The sequence below is a fragment of the Prionailurus viverrinus genome, chromosome C2 (genome assembly GCF_022837055.1).
Source record: "Prionailurus viverrinus isolate Anna chromosome C2, UM_Priviv_1.0, whole genome shotgun sequence".
Classification (NCBI taxonomy): domain Eukaryota; kingdom Metazoa; phylum Chordata; class Mammalia; order Carnivora; family Felidae; genus Prionailurus; species Prionailurus viverrinus.
The window spans coordinates 82325930-82345323 of NC_062569.1; the positions used below are offsets into that span (position 1 = coordinate 82325930).

Here is a 19394-nt window from a genome sequence, read left to right on the forward strand (position 1 = left end):
AGATTGTGAAGGTCTTATCCACTGAAAGCCAGAAAGGATTTTAGCAACTGATGATCTTATGTGGTCAAAAATCATAATTATCTATTTTCTTTTTTTCTACCTTTCTCTTCACTTATAACTACTTCCAGATGTTGGAAATGGGTTAAGTAGAACTAATACATTTGTACGAGAGTTTCCCCATGAACTTGAAAAGCTGAGGATCTCCCTTAATCTAGACATTTTACCTTGTTTCATATCTGGAATTAAAATCAGAGACAAGACTTTTCTCTATTCTATGGCATAGCAACAAAGGTGACCTTCAATGTCAGGAGTGTTTTATGTAGAATTTATTTAGGGGGCGCCTGGGTGGCTCAGTCGGTTAAGTGTACGTCTGACTTCCACTCAAGTCATGATCTCCTAGTTCACAAGTTCAAGTTCCACATTGGGCTCTGTACTGACAGCTTGGATCCTGGAGCCTGCTTCAGATTCTGTGTCTCCCTCTCTCTCTACCCCACCCCCACTCATGCTCTCTTTCTCTCTCTCAAAAATAAACATTAGAAAATTAAAAAAAAATTATTTAGAATGACCTATACACATTAACAATTTTCCTATAGATGTAATTTATTTATGCATTTTATAATTTTTTTCAATAGTTGATGTCTTAGTCTTTCAAATGAAATTCAAAAGGCACATCTTGTGAAGTTTTTTCAGGATTTATTTTTTTAGTAGGAATTCCTGCTCTTAGTCTCAAAGTAAATATTAAATTTTTCTTATATATTAGAACGGTGGAAAATAATGGGAAATAAGTAATAGCTCACACATAAAATATGTATCTACACCTTCTTAAATTTTAAAAGAAAAATAATTTTAGATTTTTTCAAAGTGTAATGATAACTGAAGATTAAAGATTAAAATTTTCAATCATCTGGGGTGCCTGGTTCAGTCAGTTAAGTGTCTAACTTTGGCTCAGGTCGTGATCTCACGCTTGGTTCATGAGTTCAAGCCCCACGTGGGGCTCTCTGCTGTCAGCACAGCACTACTTGAAATGATTGTTTCCCTCTCTTTTGCCCCTCCTCTGCTCGTGCTCTCACTTTTGAAAATAAATAAGCATTTAAAAAGTAAAATAAAATAAATTTTTCAATCATCCATTACGAAAATCATTGTTATCATTGAAATATGTATAATAAAGTGACAGGGAAAAATGAATATTTTCACATATTTAGTATAAAAAGACACAGTTCAGAGTTTTGCAACTATTTTATAAAAAGAAAATCCATAAAAATTATAGTAATTTTGCTTGGGAGGCCACATATAAGGTTAATTGCTGGTCTTTTGTTGTGTTTGATACAATAGCTTTGGTCCATTAATCCAAGTAGCTTTAACCACTTCCTTATTTATTTTTGAAGCTTTCACAAAATTGTGAATTAGCATATTATTTTAACACACTTTCTTGTTGCTTATAAACCCCTCTGGTTTTCATGTGTATGTATCAAGATTCTTTCCTCTCAAGCATGCATTCTCTACCTTCTCATGTTCACCCAGAGAAGGACATAGGTATGAGATCTATTTTCATACGGTAGCCCCAAGATTTCATTCATTACTTAATCCAGAGATTCATAAACTTTTTTGGGTGATGGGCCACTTTGGTAGTTTGGTGAAACCTATGAACTCCTTCTCAGAATATTGTTTTTAAGTGGATAGTATTTGTAAGAGTTCAAAGGTTACCATACATAGAAACAGAATTACCAGAAAAATGTAAAAGTAATTAGTAATATAACAACATATAGGCTTATTTGTTAACATATAAAATAAGTTGCTTTAGAGAAAAGTCTAAAAAACAACAATCATTTCAAGTAGTGCTGAACATAAAAGCAATTTCAAAGTTTCTACAATGGCTGAAGTATGATCTGAATGTATCTGTGATTTCTATTTGTGACAAAGGTGTAGGTATTGTGAATTGTTCCCTGCATTCTTATTCATATTTTAACAAGAAAGTAATGAAACTGAAGATGTAACATTTTCCAACATCTATGGATCCCTGAATTATATTGGTGTATGACTCCATATTTAAAAACTGACTTTCAGGCATATGACATGTAGTACTTTATTCTCAATTATTGTAAAATATTTATAAAAGAAAAGTTTTAAATCCTGCTTATGAAAAACTCCATAAGAGATGGAAATGGAAGGATAAATGAATGATTGGGGGGAAACAAAAACAATCAGGAAAAGTCAAACAGAACAATGTCTATGTCAGATCATATTAAAATGAAGCAAAGAAACTATTGGTTCTATTTTGTATGATGCTTAACTTTTTTTCCACCTCAACTTGACACCAGCTTCATTTTCAGATAGATGTGCAAATTACTTTAATTCTCAGGGCAAAGTTAATTATGCTTTGAAGACCAAAGTATTTTCCTAATTCAGTTCATTTGTTTAAAGCCTGAAGTTAATGAATGGTTTTCTCATTTATGCAAGTAAAACAAAGCAGCTATGATTATATCCCTGGCAAAATAGCATCTACTGTCTGACCCTTTAATAGAAGATATACTAAAATTGGCCTGGAATTTCTCTAAATTCCTCACTCCTTCACACAATGCTGAGAATACCTTGTGGGAAAAAAAACAATGCTAATACTCTGCATTTACTTATTATAAACATTTTTACAACTGTTATTGCTTGAATTCTCTCATTAATATTTTGAGGTCAGCAAAGCAAATAATGTTATTGGGTCAGTCAGGGTTTCTGGAGGAAACAGGCAGCATATGTAAAGTAGGAAAATTGAAGGGTTTGCTCACAAGACTTTTTACAAAAGATTGAGTATAGGGGAATATAATGGATTTATACACTGGTCTGAAGACCATACAGATGGGTTGAAAGAATCAGTGACCTTCAGTCAGAGGAAAGTGACCTTGCAGGGCAGGGGAAATTATCCTGACCTCACTTCCAGTCTCTTTACAACACTACCCATTGCCTACCCCAAACCAAACCCAGAGAGCAAAGGAATTTTTATGTGATCCAAAGAGGTTAACCTCCCAGACTGGATGTCAAACGAGACAAGGCAGAGATTGACTCTGGCAAGCAGACAGAAGATACCCAGCGTAATTATACACGTTGTACAGATCCAGGTCAATAAACTTTGCTCCAGTACACTGCTATTATAACCACTTAATTCAAAGAGAAAGACTCCATGGGACAAACTCAGAAAAAACATTTTCATTCCCACCCACATGCACCCACCACCCATTCAGTAGGAGTTGTTTCGTACCACTTGGATAAAAACAAAGGCAGTGCTACAACTCTACTGGTCCCAATGAAATAATAAAACCCCCCCTGGTTACTTTTATTAGAAAAACAACCATATTTCAGTCATTTAAATAACTATTCTTATGTCTTAGCCTGAATTATAAATATGATTGAAGTTTCTCCTGTCCCCAGCTTAGGCCCCATTCATGCTGTAAAGCTGCAGTGGGAAGGGGGTTGCTCGTCATCAGTTTATCCTCACCCCTTCCCCTACTACAGTGGACTGCCTTCTGCCTCCCCAGTCTTAGGGATGGCAATACAGAGAGATAAAGAAAAATCTGATGTGACTGATACTATCATGACCTGGCTTTATTACTCTCTGGCCTCGGTAAATGCTCAAAGTTGATTTTTGTTAGGTCATCACTTAACTCCCTCTGGGAACATTGATATAGACACCCTTGCTTCCTGCAATGTCTCTCCCCAGGCAGGTCAGTTTGCCCCTCATCCTCATCGTCCTTTTTCAGCCTCTTCATTTAACACCACCACCAGCCTCCTACTGAGGTCACCTGACCCATCACCTCTGGCAGCAAGCCCCTCAGGGAAGATGCCTCTTATAATTAACCTTGGCCAACTCTACCCACTACTTTCTGTGTCTCCACCACAGAAAACCCATGCCCTTGATTCCAGTCACTGAAACTGAAGCTGTCCTTATAGAACCATCTCTTCATTTCTGCCTAGAGCAAACTGTCACAGAGTCTTGCTCTTTAGATTTCACTGACATCGTTCTCTCAGGCCTGCCTGCTTCCACGGGCTTATGTCAAGCTGTCTAAGTTGCTTTCTTGAAGCCTTCCCTCTATAAGAGGAGGGAAAAAAAACACTGTTCTCCAATAACTCACTCCACAGAAATTCTCCTTCCTCACCTGTTCTATCTCAGTCCTTTTATTGGATTCAAGTTGGGAAAATCAGTTTGTAGGAAACCCCTTTACAAATACTGCATGAGTCTAGCATTTCACTTTGGAATGCAAGAGGAAATACTTGCCACCTACTTCTGTTTTTCCCTCAGCTTTTTGAGGCCACTGCTGAAACTGAGATAGAAAAAAAAAATTTAACATTCTGGTATATGTTGGGTTTTTTTTCCAACCCCTATAATACCCTAAGAAGATATTATTATCCCCATTTTCTTTGCATATTTTCAGGGAGACAAAATGATTTTCCTGAGATTACCAGCTGGAACACTAGATTGTTTAACTCCAAGTCTAATGAATCTAGGTAAGCAGCAGCTTCTGATGAAGAAATTGAATTTCTGCATGAAAAAGGCACATTTCAAAGGCCCAGAACAGCAAGGTTCACTTACAATGTACACATTAAATAAATAGTTTTAGAAAAATTTTGCCAATGATATATGAGTTTCTATCCTGAGCCAGACATAAAATCAGACTATGGTTGAGAATAGCAACTGTGGTTTCATTTTGTCAGATACGGTTGCCTTTCTTGATGATAGTCCCAAAGATTAAAGATAAAAATCCTAACACTTCATTTTCCTTCCTAATTAATTGCAAAACAGTACTACAGACCTAGGCCAACCTAGATCTCATAATTTTTGCTATTTCTTTCCAGCTCTTATTTGGTGATGCCCAAAGAAGGTAATTCAAGATGGGCTCCATTTCAGAGTGAGAAACACAGGAAAATGATGCAGAGTATGGTGCCCTATTTGCATGCTTCCTTCCTCCTAATTGAAAAGCCTGGCTATACAATAGGAAATGCTCTTATCAAAATGATCTGGGGCCATTTTCCTCATAACTGTTATATCACTGCAGCTCAACACCACAGATTGAGACAGTCCCTTTGGCCTTTGCTCCCTAGTCTAACTCATATATTTAAAATATTTTCTCCAAAGTGCCAATAATTGATTCTATGTATAGATTTTGATATGTATATCACCCACAATCCCCAAGAAAGAGAATCCTAGAACACATTTTTGTGTAAACCTATTTGCTGGGTTGAAGTTCCAAAAGCTTCATTAGACCCTCAAAGAGGTTCGTTAGCCAAGCAAATGAAGGTCCTCTCTGCCTTGGCCTAGTACTTTACAGCAGTTTCCAAATCAAGCATGCCTGTGTTACTTTACAGTGACTTCAGTCTTATTTATTCCAGTGCTCATGGTGTGTTTCCGAACACCTCTTCATACACCCATTCCCTGGGATAATACTTCGAAGGTGACATTATGTGTAGTCAGTGCCATCATCATAAATTTAACGGAATCCATTTAAAATTGAATTACCACTTTGAAATAGAATTCCAAAAGTCATACATCAACTTTCTGCTAAGCAAAGTAGCACCTTCTTCCATCCTCCTAAACATATCCCATTTATTAAGCCTCAGATTTCCATGTAGAGGACTCTAGTTAAGGAAACACTGGCTTCTTGTCCCCCCCTCCCCCCTTGATCCACTGCTTCCAGAAGAGAAAGTAGCCATTTATCTAATAGGCCAACTTTTGAGGAGGAATTGAGAATGTTCAGTTAATCCCCTTTCTTCCTGTTGTAACTAGATAACCATGACTAGTTATATAAATCTGTCGGATCCAAGGAGGAAATAAATATAAAGAAGCCCTTTCACAAGCAGGTATAAAGGCACATCCTATATTCAGCTTGATCACTGGTACAAATGACATTTTGAAATCCATGCATTGATCATATCTTATTTCTCTATTATTTCTGAATGTGGACTCTAGATGTTATGTATTAGCCCCTAAAAGCTACATCATCATTCACTGGTTGTGGTCCTTCATCCTAATATTCTCGCATCTGAATTTAAAAGACCAATTGCCTGTTTTAAACATGACTCTGTGGACGTTGATGATTTCCCTTTTCATTCTTTACAAGGCTTTGCCGAGTCCTTCATTTCAGTCTGTCCTCCCACATCAGGCCTTCCAAGTTTGTATAGTTATATATGTCCCCCTATAATCATTTCTATTTACGTATGTACATATGTAATTTCTAACCCCAATGTAGGGCTCAGACTCATGACCTTGAGATCAAGAGTGGCATGCTTTTCTGACTGAGTCAGCCAGGCACCCCCTCCTATAGTAATTTATTAATCCTATACCTTAATTTTAAATTGTGATAGCCAAGATTGCAGAATTCAGGGGCCACCGTTTGTTTATTGTTTCCACGTGCTCTGTAAATTGTCCTGGAACCCCTAAATTGGATGTGATCTCTTGTAGAATGCCAGAGCACTTTGAATCTCACTGTAAGATCTCTGTTGCTATGCAGACAAGTTGCCCAAAACATAGCAGTTTAAGACATTCATAAACATTTATGTTCTTGCATAGTTTCTGTGCATCAGAAATCTAGAAAAATTTGCCTGAATGCATCTGGTTCAAGGTCTCTCCAAAGGTTACAGTGAAGAAGTTGGCCAGGGCTGCAGTCATCTGGAGGCTATACCACAGCTGGATTATCCATTTCCAAAAGGACCCACTCAACATGGCTGGTGGCAGGAAGTCTTAGTTCCTCACTGGTAGTTGGCAGTAGGCTTTAGTTCATTGCCACATAAACCTTTCTATAGGGCTGTCTGAGTGTCCTTAGGAAATGGCAGATGACTTCCCTAGTGTGAGAGCCAACAAAGCAGGGCAGAAGCTATAATATTTTTATGATGTAGCTTTGGATGTCACACATTAATCACAATATGCTGTTGGTTACAGAAGTCAACCCTTCTCAGTATGGAAGGAGATGGCATTATGGTAGTATTATTGGGGTTCGTGTTGGAGCTTGGCTACTATATTCATCTAAACTTTATAATGTAGTAATTTCATTCTATGTTTTACTAATCTAAATTACTGAACTATTTAAAAGAACATCCCCTGTTAGCCATTACTATATCCTTCCTTTTTGCATATTACTCAAAGTTGCTGGAGTGGCATGTACTTCTTTATAGGGCCTAGCATTTTGTTTTGCTTTTAAGATGTACCAGTTAATCAGGGGCACCTGGGTGGCTCAGTCAGTTAAGCATCCAACTTCAAGTCAGGTCATGATCTTGCAGTTAGTGAGTTTGAGCTCTGCGTTGGGCTCTGTGGTGACAACTCACATCCTGGAGCCTGCTTCAGCTTCTTTGTCTCCCTCTCCCTCTCTCTCCCTCTCTCCCTGTCTCTCTTTCTTTCTGCCCCTTCCCCTCTCACATTCTGTCTCTGTCTCTCTCTCTCTCTTTCTCTCTCTCTCTCACTCTCTCACAAATAAACATATAAAAAATAAAAATAAATAAATAAAAAGATATATCAGCAAATCAGACTGTTGTTTTTAGGGATCATTCTCCACACTCTGATTCTTGTTTCTTTTCTTGAGACTCAAAATCATAAGCAGGATCAGTAAATGCTGTCAACAATTGGGGGAAAATGTTTAAGTTCACATGAAACAACTATTAAAGTCAATGAAGTTCCAGTTCACAAAATAAGCCTTAAAATTTTAAGGCCTTGGTTATCAAATGGAACACATTTTCCTACCATGATGTAATTAAATAACAATAGGATAACCAAAAATAAAGGTGCAAACCTGTTGCTATGAGAATAGCCTTATCTGATCACCAATTTCATGAGAATAGCATTATCTGATCACCAATACTGATATGGAGAGAACAAGAAAAAATTATAGGACAACCTCATTAATGACTGTAGATACAAATTTCTACCAAAAAATTCAGCAAAACAATCCCAGTAATGTATTAAAAAGACAATACAGCATTGTCATGTTGGGTTCATCATAAAACTACAATGTAAGGTTGATTTGCTTTGGAAAGACAATTAACACAGTTAATAGGGGTGCCTTGGTGGCTCAGTTCAGCGACTGGCTCTTGATTTCAGCTCAGGTCATGATCCTGGAGCCATGGGATCAAGCCCCATGTTGGGTTCCACACTGAGCATGGAACCTTCTTAAGATTCATTCTCTCTTTCTCTCTCTCTCTCTTTCTCAAAACAAACAAACAAACAAAGAAACAAACAAAAAATAGTTAACAGATTGAAGAGGGAAAGCCACATCACCCAATAGGTGCATGAAAACGCTTAATGAAAGTAAACATCTATTCATGATCAAAATCACTGGTAAACTGATAATAGAAATAGAAGGAAAATTTTTAACCAAGTAAGGGACACCTGTTGAAAAACCTACAGCACATATTTTTATATGGTGTCACAACAACAATTCCAATAAACATGAAACGTCTTTATGGAGAAAATTAAAAAATTATTGAGAAGGCATGAAAGATAACCTTAGTAAAAGATTTTAGATAGTAAGATTCAATATCATAAAAATTTTAATTCTCTCCAAACTTATTTATACCTTAGATGCAATAAAATTCTAGGTAAAACTGCAAAAGAAATTTCCATGAAACTTAAGCTGAATCTAACACTTATAAATAATTGGTCATGAATAAAAAAAAATGACCTTTGTCTCCTTCCATAAATAAAAAATAATTTCAAAAGCATTAAAAACATGAATGTGAAAGAACTACAAAAAGATTGTAGGATGAAATAGGAGAATACCTTCATAACATTAGAGTGGAGTCATTAATAAAAAGTAAAAATCTTGATAAACTTAAAAACAACAGTAAAGATTTTCATAAAAGACACAATAAAGACTAACCACAATTGAGAAAGGATATTTGCATCTGACAAAATCTAATATTCTGAGTAGTTGTAACCCTCCTACAAATCAGTATTTAAAAGAAAAACTAACCAATAGGAAACAGGCAACAGACTTGAACAGACACTTCCAAGAGAAGAAATCCAAATAGCCAATAAACAAATGAAAAGGCAAGAAACTAATTCAAAGGAAGCAAGTTAAAACCACAATGAGATATAATTACAAATACATCAGAATGGCAAAACTGAAAGTCTGACAATGCAAGGGTTGGCCTAGATTTGAAACAATAGGAACTGTCATACATGGCTCTTAGGTATGTAAATTGCTATAACAACTTTGGAACAGTCTGGTACTATGTAATATAATTAAGTACAGGCACAGCTGACAATTCTACTTCTAAAAATATACTTAGAGAAATCCTTAAGTGTACATTAAAGTCATCTATAAGAAAATTTTCAGCTGACTAGTACATAATGACAAAAAAGAACATAACTCAATTTTCTGTCTATGATAGAATATCTAAATAAACTGTTGTATATATTAATTAGTATAATAAAATATTATACAATAGTGAAAATAAACTGCATGTATCAACATGGACAAATATTAAAACACAAAATATTTGCTGAAAGAAGAAGAATTTGTATGTTATTTCTTTAAATAAAATTTTAGAACCATCCTCACTAAACAAGAGAGTTTTGAATAATACATACAGATTATAAGGAAAAGCAAGAGAATTATTAGACCAAAATTCAGTCTATAGATTACCTCTGGGACTGAACCATGAAAGATATTCCGTGTGGAAGCAGGAACACTGGGGAATTCAAGGGCCGGTTATATTGTTTCTTAATTTGGTGCCAACAGGAATGTTCATTTTATTTTTCTTTAAACTGAACATAGATAAATTTGTAGACTATTTTGTATGTGTGAAGTGATTCGCAATAAAAAGTTTAAATACAAGTTTTCTAACTGCTGTTTTAGAGTGTAAAAAATTTTTCAGAAAGTGAATTATCAAAGAATGTAAATGTTTAAAAAATCCTATTTTACACAGGAAGTATATTTCAATGTGAAGTTTAGGTTGTATTTAAAATGACCAATCCATTCTCTTTGTATTAGTTTGGCAGGAGTTTTGTATCCTTAAACTATTTCAGAGTCTTTTAGAATGGAAAAAGGTAGATTAGATAAACCATGTCATACCATTATTTTGTCACAAGAGGGACTAGGTAGTCAGAAAGTACAGTTTCCCCTTTGGTCTTAAGAACATTTATTTCACTATCTTACTATTTATGTTTTACACACTGTTTGTTCCTGTAAGTGTATGTGTCATAGAGTGTAGAACTTGGACATATTTTTCCTATCAGCAAAAATGTTAAGATAAATACTAGCTTACCATTTTACTTCTAAATGGATGGAGACTGTGTAGAAATTACTTAACTTACTGAGCTATGATCATGTTGTTGGTTTATCTGCTTTATGGGAATAATTGTTTTCATTTGTATTATTGCTAAAAACTGTAAATACTGCATGGTTTTTCATATATATTTCTTCTATTTATTTTTCTTATTTGATTTCAAGGTACATGTGAGTATTTGAAACATATCCCAAATTTTAGAAAATGAATCAAAGTAACTACAGATCTATGGCTAGAACAAAAACATTCTTATACTCTTGGCCAGGGGTTGTCAAACTCTGCTCTAAGCAGCCTTATGTGCTTCTGGAAGCTCTTTCAGGGGCCACCATATATGGAGAAGGGGCACTTCTTTACTGAGAGTGTTCTTCACTTAACATTCTAGGCATTGATCTCTTTTATAAAGCTTTTATTTTAGAAATGGTAAACTACAAATTGTTTGGAAACCAGTGGGCAGGACTTATAGGAAAGAATAGTAGAATCACTTAAAATGTGTAAAATGATTTCAGGTGTGTTACCTCATTAGCTTTTTTCAAGTAAAATGTGAGCTTTAACAGCTAATGCATGTCATATTCACCACTCTATCCCCAGTGCAGAGAACAAATACATATGGTTGTGCATAAATCAATAAAATATTACTTAACAAATAAGTATGTTAAATAAATAACCAGGCTGGGAAGATAGAGCAAGAAGTATCTAAATTTTATCAAAAAGGAAAGACAAGCTCAGAATGACAACAGTCTTACAAATGCTCACACCATCAATAAGTAGAAGAATCAAATAGAATCTGAGTCTTTCATGTCCTGGTTGCTAATCAAATCTTGGGAAAAGGATGGAAGGAAAGCATATGGAATGAGGAAAGAAGGAAGGAAAAAAAATATTTTGCTTTCCACCATTCTACAGCTGCCTCCTATTTGCTTGAGCAGAAAAAGATCAACTGTGGTAAAGAAAGAAAAAAAATCCTCTTTACATTTATTGGACCTTTATTTTTGAAAAAAAATGCATTGGTACTATGAACCAATAAATGTTCTGTTCTAATTTATAATGATGCATAGATTGTCATGTTTTCTTTTAAAAAAGCAGAAGCAGGGGCGCCTGTGTGGTTCAGTCAGTTAAGCTTCCAGACCTTGATTTCCACTCAGGTCATGATCTCACTCTTCGTAAGATAGAGCCCCACAATGGACTCCTCTCCCTGTTCATGTGCGACTCTCTCTCTCTTTCAAAATAAATAAATTTTAAAAATAAATTAAAAAATTAAAAAGCAGAAGTGTTACTTTTCCTGCCACCATCCATCCCACAGGTGCTCTGGGAGGTCAGTTCACATGTGTGGCACTACTCTTTTTCCCAGCTGTCATTTCCTTCCCCTTCTCAACCAGTCCTTTAAACACCTGGAAGGGGTTGGTTTCTCACTTCCTCTTCTTGTTTGTCTGGGACTTCTCCTGAGCACTCTCCTTGACCCTGAGATGGCTTCTCTCTTACCCTTTTCCTGGAGTTATGGTGGGGTAGTCAGTAAAAGAACTGAAGGGTTCAAAGAGTAAAAATTGCATCAGTCTAATTGTTTTATATATATATAAACAAATTGCCCTTAGACATAACTCTAAATCGGACAAACATATTCCTATTTTATTGCTATGGTAATGACTTACCTTAAACTTCTGGACTTAAAACAGCACAAATTTATTATCTTATAATTCTATAGGTCAGAAGTCCTATACAACAGTCCCCATATGTCATTCTATACCACTTTTCTCTGTCTCCTTTTCAGTTAAGTGTAGCCATATGATTGATTGCTAGCCACTGTGTAGCCTCTCAATCTCTCCCTGATAGCTGCTCTGTGCTCTCTTTTGCCCAATCTGCCAGCTGGATACAGAAGTCAAAAGGTCAGCAGTCCACACTCCTTGGAGACGATAGTGGAGAATTCATTTCCTGCTTATTCAGGTTGTTGGCAGAATTCAGTTCATTTTGGTTGTAGGACTGAGGTTCTCATTTTCTTCTGAGAACTTCTAAAGGTCACAGCATTCCTTGATTCTTGATCCTTTCCTTCATCATCAATGCCAGGAGTGGTGGGTTAAGTCCTTCTCAGTTTGCATCCCTCTGGCCCACTCTTCTTCAATCATCTTCCACTTTTAAGGAGGCTAGACCACATTGGGCCTACCCAGAAAATCCAGAATAATTCTCTCATCTCAAGGTCCTTATTAATCATATCTGCAAAGTCTCTGTTGCTATGTAAGATGACATAGATTCTGTGGGTTATGGTGTGAACATCTTTGAGGAGGTCTTGTTCTTACTACCACAAGGAAAATAATTGCTTAAAATAAAAGTCTATAAATTTACTTATATGAATAAAACAAAATAAAAAAGAGACATTTTCTTTTTTCAACAGTAATTATTTATAATTACATCAGAATACCTAAAGTACAACTGATATACATAATTTCCCTATGATGCTTTATCATTAATTTTATGCTAATTTGACAGATAACATGTTTCCTCATTGATTATCAAGTCAAAAAATATGTAGCCAATGTAGTCTCAAGAAATCCAGAAGTACAAATGATAGACACCTCTTAAGAAGGTATGTTTAAAAATATTTTTTAATGTTTATTATTTTTGAGAGAGAGAATGAGTGGGGAGGAGGCAGAGGGAGGGAGACACAGAATCTGAAGCGGGCTCCAGGCTCTGAGCTGCCAGCACAGATCCTGACGTGGGGTTGGAACTCACTAACTGTGAGATCATAACGTGATCTGAAGTCGAACACTAAACCAACTGAGCCACCCAGAAGTCCCTTAAGAAGGTATGTTATTTAGAAATCTGAAGAATAGAGGCAGAGGTATGTCTAGGTTAAGGATAAGCACTAAATATGTTTTTTTCAGCTTTCTCCCCACTGAGCAAACTGTTGTCTAGCAGACACCCTTATAAAGATCATACAAACAATGCTACCTGCATTGACTAGCAAAACTAAGGGCCAACTTGGAAATGAAGATGAATGTTAATCAACAGAAAGGAAGGCTGAATTAGGTAAAAACAAAACAAAACAAAAACCCCATAACATGGCGTCATTCTTACAATATCATTTGAGAATAGATCCATATCAGGTTCAATGTCCATTTTTATCATCTTTGTCTACACAGTACAAAGCATAGTACCTGGTTTCTACAAAGCATTAGGTAAATATTAATTACCACCAAATTTATTGTTTTAATTACAATCAGGCAGTGTTTATACAATGTTCTATATGTAAGACACAGCAATAAAAATCCCCTGTGTTTCCATTATTCTCTATACTTTTCAGAGTTTTTAAATAAATTATTTACCTAATAGTGATATGAGGAATGCTGATAAGGTAAAAATTTGGCATCAATAAAAATGAGAGATTTTTCTTCTTATTTTTATTAAATCATTACCCATCTGTGAGTACTTAGTTATAGGTTTTTGAAAGCAAAGGCTGTGTCTGATTTATCAATCCCAAGACAGCCAGAAAAATAACTTTATATATAGTAGTTACATGATCAATGATAATAGGAAAAAATAATAGATATTGAAATTTTCATTAATTTTTGGTGTTTAAATTGTGTAGTATATATTGACAATATAATGCAAATAATTAGAATAGAAACTGTTCAAAATGTTCTGAACAAATCTTTTTAACTCTTTAAACTGTTGAAAATTGGTTAAGTTGTCTCTATCTTCATTAGGAAGGCTCAAAACTTCTCACAGCTCCATGGCCAGTGAAAGTCATGTACTGAGCATTCTGAGACTTCCCCATTAGGATTTTGATTTGATAGAACTAAAGCATGGCAATAACAAATCAAATTAAGATGTTTCTTCTTTCTAAAGAGAGAATTGATAGGACATACAAGCTAGAAGTTCTCTTGTAGGATTTTTAAACTTTATTTTAAATTTTTTATCTATTTATTTATTTATTTATATTAATATGTATTTTTGGAGAGACAGAGTGTGAGTGGGGAAGGGACAGAGAGAGGGAGAGGGAGACACAGAATCTGAAACAGGCTCCAGGCTCTGAGCTGTCAGCACAGAGCCCGATACAGGGCTCAAACTCGGGAATGGCAAGATCATGCCCTAGGCTGAAGTCGGACACTTAAGCAACTGAGCCACTCAGATGCCCCTGAACTTAATTGTAATAATGAAGCTTTTTTTTTTCAAACAGTATTTGGCACAGAGACTATGTAACAGACATAGACCATTGTGTACCAAGTGTGTCTGGGTAAAATCTGAGGGAAGACAAGAGAGATGCACTTCACATTCAATATTGTCATCAGCACTTTTTCCTCTCCCACTACCATTTTTCCCTTGAAGAACCATTTTGAGGCAGAGATTGGGGAAAACCACTGACAGACTTCAATCTTCTTCTATTACCAAATGAATACACCAAGATTTGAAGAGAGGAAGGGACTTACCCAAGCTAAACACCTAGCAAATTGATATGCTAATAAGACCCAACTCTCAACTGCACCGTTTGGTTTGGATAAGTCATTTAATTTCTCTAAGCTTCTGATTCCTCAGATGTGACATGGAGGTAGGTATACCCACTTTAACAGATGTTGAAAGGATAAGAGATAGTGTCTGGCATATAGTGGGCACTGATGAAAGGTAACTATCATATGTATGCCCACTCCCAAAGACAGTGCCCAGATCTGCAAGAAATAAAGGAGCAAAAGTCATTAATTAATAACTTGGACTTCAGCTTAGAAATGTTCTACGTGGTTTATTACAGGAAAGTAGTAGATCATCCAAAAAGGCGATTTGGTATCCCTGTGGATCGGATTGGTGGAAACCGTCTCTCAAATTCCAGAGGCTAATTGATTCTAACTGTGAGTACCATTTGACAAAGTAACAATATATGCAGGCTTCTGATTAATGTTTTGCCATGGGCTAATTGATTCAGTTGATTTATAAATTGCCCTTTTGATTTCCTAGGTTATAAAATAACTTTTTCAACATTTCTGTACTCAATAATATATTGATGCTAAATAACCTAAATGACATTAAAGAAGCAAAAGAATGTCCGAGATATATTTCACCATAAAAGATTCAGTTATTCTCCCAGATTCTTATATAACTATTGAGTATTAATATGTGAACAATGGTTAAAATTCTAATTGATGTAATAAATCACCTTCACATGTACATAACTGTGTGCTAATCCCTCTATTATGAAGAAGACACATTTCAGTGACACATACCATTTTGTTGCCGATAACTACATTCCAAGAATTATGATAACATGGAACATAGGAGAGCGAATGATGTAGCAGAAAGAGTATAGGCACGGAATCAGAACACCTAATCAAAATCCTGGTTCTGTCATCATTCATTATCTTGTTTCCATGAAGATACCTTATTTCTCTATGTCTTGTACACTTAGATAATAACACGGTGATTGTATTGTGCTACATAGTGTGGTGTTGTGAATATTAAATTAATGCATATAGTAGTCTAGAATGTATTGGACAGATAGTACATGCAAGTGATAACATCTTAGATTATAGTTCTGAAAATTTACTCTGCACTAGACCCTATACTTAGTGCTGTCCACACATAGCTTCATTTAATCATCATGTTCCATAAAGTAGGTCCTATTACTCTCTCCAGTGCCTTGAGAAACAGTACAGTATAAGGGGTAAAACTGCCAGCTAGAGAGGTCAGTTTTGTAGTCAAATCCTAATTCATCTGTTAGCTGTGGGATCTTGTTGAAATTCTGAAATCCCCCTCCGTAAAATGAAGATAATAATAAGTTCTATCACATTACATTGTGCAGAGGACTAAATCTGATATACAATATACATTTAGAATAGTGTCTGACATGTAGTAGTCAATAATAATAATAACAATTATTATTTTATTATACAAATAAGTAAAAAGCTTAGATATATTAATTAATTCACAATGCCGTATAGCTAGTAAGTGATGTAAGTAGAATTCAAATCCAGAAAACTTAAATTCTAAGCTTATATTTTAATAAGTATATTTAGTCATACATATTATATGTTTTAAACAGTAAATTTTAAACATAAAATCTAGGCAATATGTTTTTCCCAGGAAAGGCTACAGAGAATGCATCCTCTCTCCCAAGCAGGTAAGACAACCTGGAGCTGTTTGACAATTTCAAGCTACAGAAGAGAAAACTCTGCTTTTTATTTCTCTCAAGATGATGCTTAAACCAAATCTGCAAAGTCCCCAAGAGCATCACATTAGCCCTGAACCTCTCAACTTGAATCATGCCTGTTTTTTCTCTTTGTCAAATGCTCTAAACCACAATGAGAAGTCAATATTTTACTTCAACTTTCTTATTCTCAGAATGACTTAGTTAAAAGAATCTTTTTTTGTCCACAGAGCTCTTGATCAATGAAGTTATGAAGTTACTGAATGTCCACAAATACTTGGGGGGGGGGGGATGCTTAATGAATACTGTGGCGAACAGTGCGTTTTGAGCAGTAGCATCTTCAAAACATAGATCAGACTTTCTTTACATCTAAAGATATACCAAGTATGGTCACTCTTTAAGATTGTTAAAAATCACCACCTTATATCTGAGAAAGATCTAACTAATTGCTATTACAAACCAAGTAACTCCTTGAAATCAGGATCACAATCCTCCAGTTTCTTGATGTATTGATAACATTATGACACTGAGATTAAAACTTTGATCAGTTTCCACCTGTTCTCTATCACCTTGGACATCCCATTTGGTATCTCTGAATTAAGCCAAAACAGGTTATGATAAGAAAAAAAATCATTCAGGAAACTCATTTCCATATAATTTCATATGAAGTTTTAGACCATATAAACTCCAGAGAGCTACTAAACTATCAAAAGGTAGTTGAATTAATATAATGTCTCCCGAATCACTATGGGTGAAATCCAAATTAATATATTATGTCCTTCATTTAATAGGCTTTGTTGAGTATCATGAAAATCACTGTCCTTGTTATTAAAGTTTCACTATGGTATATCACAGAAGAATAGGTTTAGAATAAAACTTAACATCATATATTTTCTTTTTCTCTTTTGTCAATCATTGCAAGTGCACCTGCTCAACCATTAGGTTTCTATTTATTATTTCCTGCCATGATCACCAGGATTTCTCAGATGCTTTTTTACTTCCTCATGTGAAGTTTTATGTTTTATGGTTTATGAATAATAAAAACATAAAAATAGATTTCTAATTTCCATTTAACTTTTCAAAACAATTTTTGGTATATTATTTCTTATTGGTACAATATTTTTTGGTACTAAGAGATTCAAGAATATAAGGTCTATTTTAATCCAATCCTTTTGTTTTGTTTTGTTTTTAACAAATGAGGACATTGGGTCTGTGAGAGGAAATTGATTTGCTCAAAATTGTACAGGCTCTCAGACAGAGCAAGGTCCAGGACTCAGGTCTCTAGACTTCTAGACCAAAGTTCTCTTCATCACCTATAAGGTCCTCAGGGTATAATTGTCATTGTTGGATGCCAATTTCTCTGGTTATACATTTCTAAAACAAACAGAAGCAGTATGTCTGACTGTGAAAATCTTTGTTCCGCTTCTGTAGGAGTTAATGTAGGCTCTTTTAGACCAGGTTTATTTGTGGGTTTTCACCTTCTGGGTTTCACTGTAAGTGTTCACACTAAAAGTGAAACTGGTTCTAATTGTGGAAGTTTTGCTTATTATTTTGAGTTTAGGTCTAGATACAGCTGCTTTATGTTACCTAGTTTGCAGAACAAATGCTAACCTCTTCTCTGCTATATTTTGGAAAGGAAGATAATCTGGTATTTGCACAATGTCTTCCTCAAGTCATTAACATATTGGACCAAAATTTTGAGTTTTGAGTTTTTTATAGCCTTCTGCTCTAAACAACTTAAATTCAGAGAGGTGTTTTCTCTAAATGCAGTTAGCAAGTTCTAGGCCATTGAAATCAGGGTGCCTTCCTGATCAAATTTGGTAGAAATAGGACTATTGATTATGCTACCCCTTGCTGCCATATGCACTAAGACTTTTAAGAATGTAAGGCACATGTTGCTTTATTATACTGACAATTTTTTTTATTTTAAAACAATTTTGACACACTATCATTCAAATATACTGACAGAATTCTCAAAGAGCAGAAATGCCATGTTTAAATTCCAGTATTATGATTGTTCCCCTTTGAGCAAAATATACAACAATTATCAATATGTTATCATAGCAATAAACAGGAAGTAGTAGTCAGATTTTCTTTATCTTTCTTATATATGTCATGGCAACATCCTTGAACCAAGATTGAAAATGGAAAAGAAATAGAATAGAGCAGGTACCCAAAGAAAGGAACTGTGGCTTGAGAATAAGCACCTAGTTTATACGTTGAAGATATTCTTCCTAATGCATTTTGATCTGTAATTATAATTTTGTGTTATTGTCTTTGCAATAAAAATATGTCCTAGAAATAAAAGGTATAATGAAACATCATGTAGTTTTAGTTCTCAAGCGAAGTTGATGGTATTCCCCTTATCTATGGAGTTCTCGTAGCTTTAACAATTTCAATTTTTGTTTTTGCAGACACAACTTCCCTGGGTGAAATCACAGAAATATGGAAGATGCTTCAGTGAAGTTCTTTACACTCCTTAATGATTAAACTTTTAAGGAACGGATCTTCTGCAAATCCTTTCCACAGTTTGAACTTCAGTCCATCACATCACAGTATTGTTACAGCTTTAATTAAATTACGCAGACCACTTCAATGTATGGATATTTTTTAAATACACATTTTAGCTAACGGGAATGATTACCTAGCCCCAAACTTTACTTTTCTAAGAAACAATGAAAAAACACAATACCATGAAATACTTTCTATATTCCCACTTACATTTATCCAGTTGAAGAATAATAACTGAAGACTGATTTGTTTCTGTAAAACTTAGGTAGGATCTATTTGTTCATTATTGAGGAACATGGAAAGACAATATTGTATATGTTCTGTTAAATATTTTTTCTTCTCTTTTATCCTTTTCCTGGGAGCCTCTTTGGAAACGATAATGAGATTAGGCTTCTCTTAATGTATTCAAATTACAGTCAGGTTCAACCAAATAAAGCACAGCCTCAGTTCCAGAAATAAAAGAAGATGTGTAAGCAAGGAAAAAAAAAAAAACAAACAGTAA

The 19394-nt window shown here is 35.1% G+C and overlaps 1 protein-coding gene across 5 annotated transcripts in view; it reads left to right on the plus strand.

Moving 5' to 3' along the window:
• The window catches only part of OSTN (osteocrin), a 214188-nt gene extending 195211 nt beyond the window's left edge, over nt 1-18977 (plus strand). For 4 of the 5 annotated variants that reach the window (XM_047875753.1, XM_047875752.1, XM_047875754.1 and 1 more), the window contains 2 exons: nt 14993-15089; nt 18796-18977. In XM_047875753.1, the coding sequence (XP_047731709.1) occupies nt 14993-15077 (85 nt within the window). In that variant the 3' untranslated portion in view covers nt 15078-15089; nt 18796-18977. Of the gene's footprint in view, nt 1-14992; nt 15090-16317; nt 16355-18795 lie in introns of those variants that run through there. The other variant, XM_047875756.1, reaches the window with a different exon arrangement.
• Nucleotides 18978-19394: the final 417 nt, after the last annotated feature.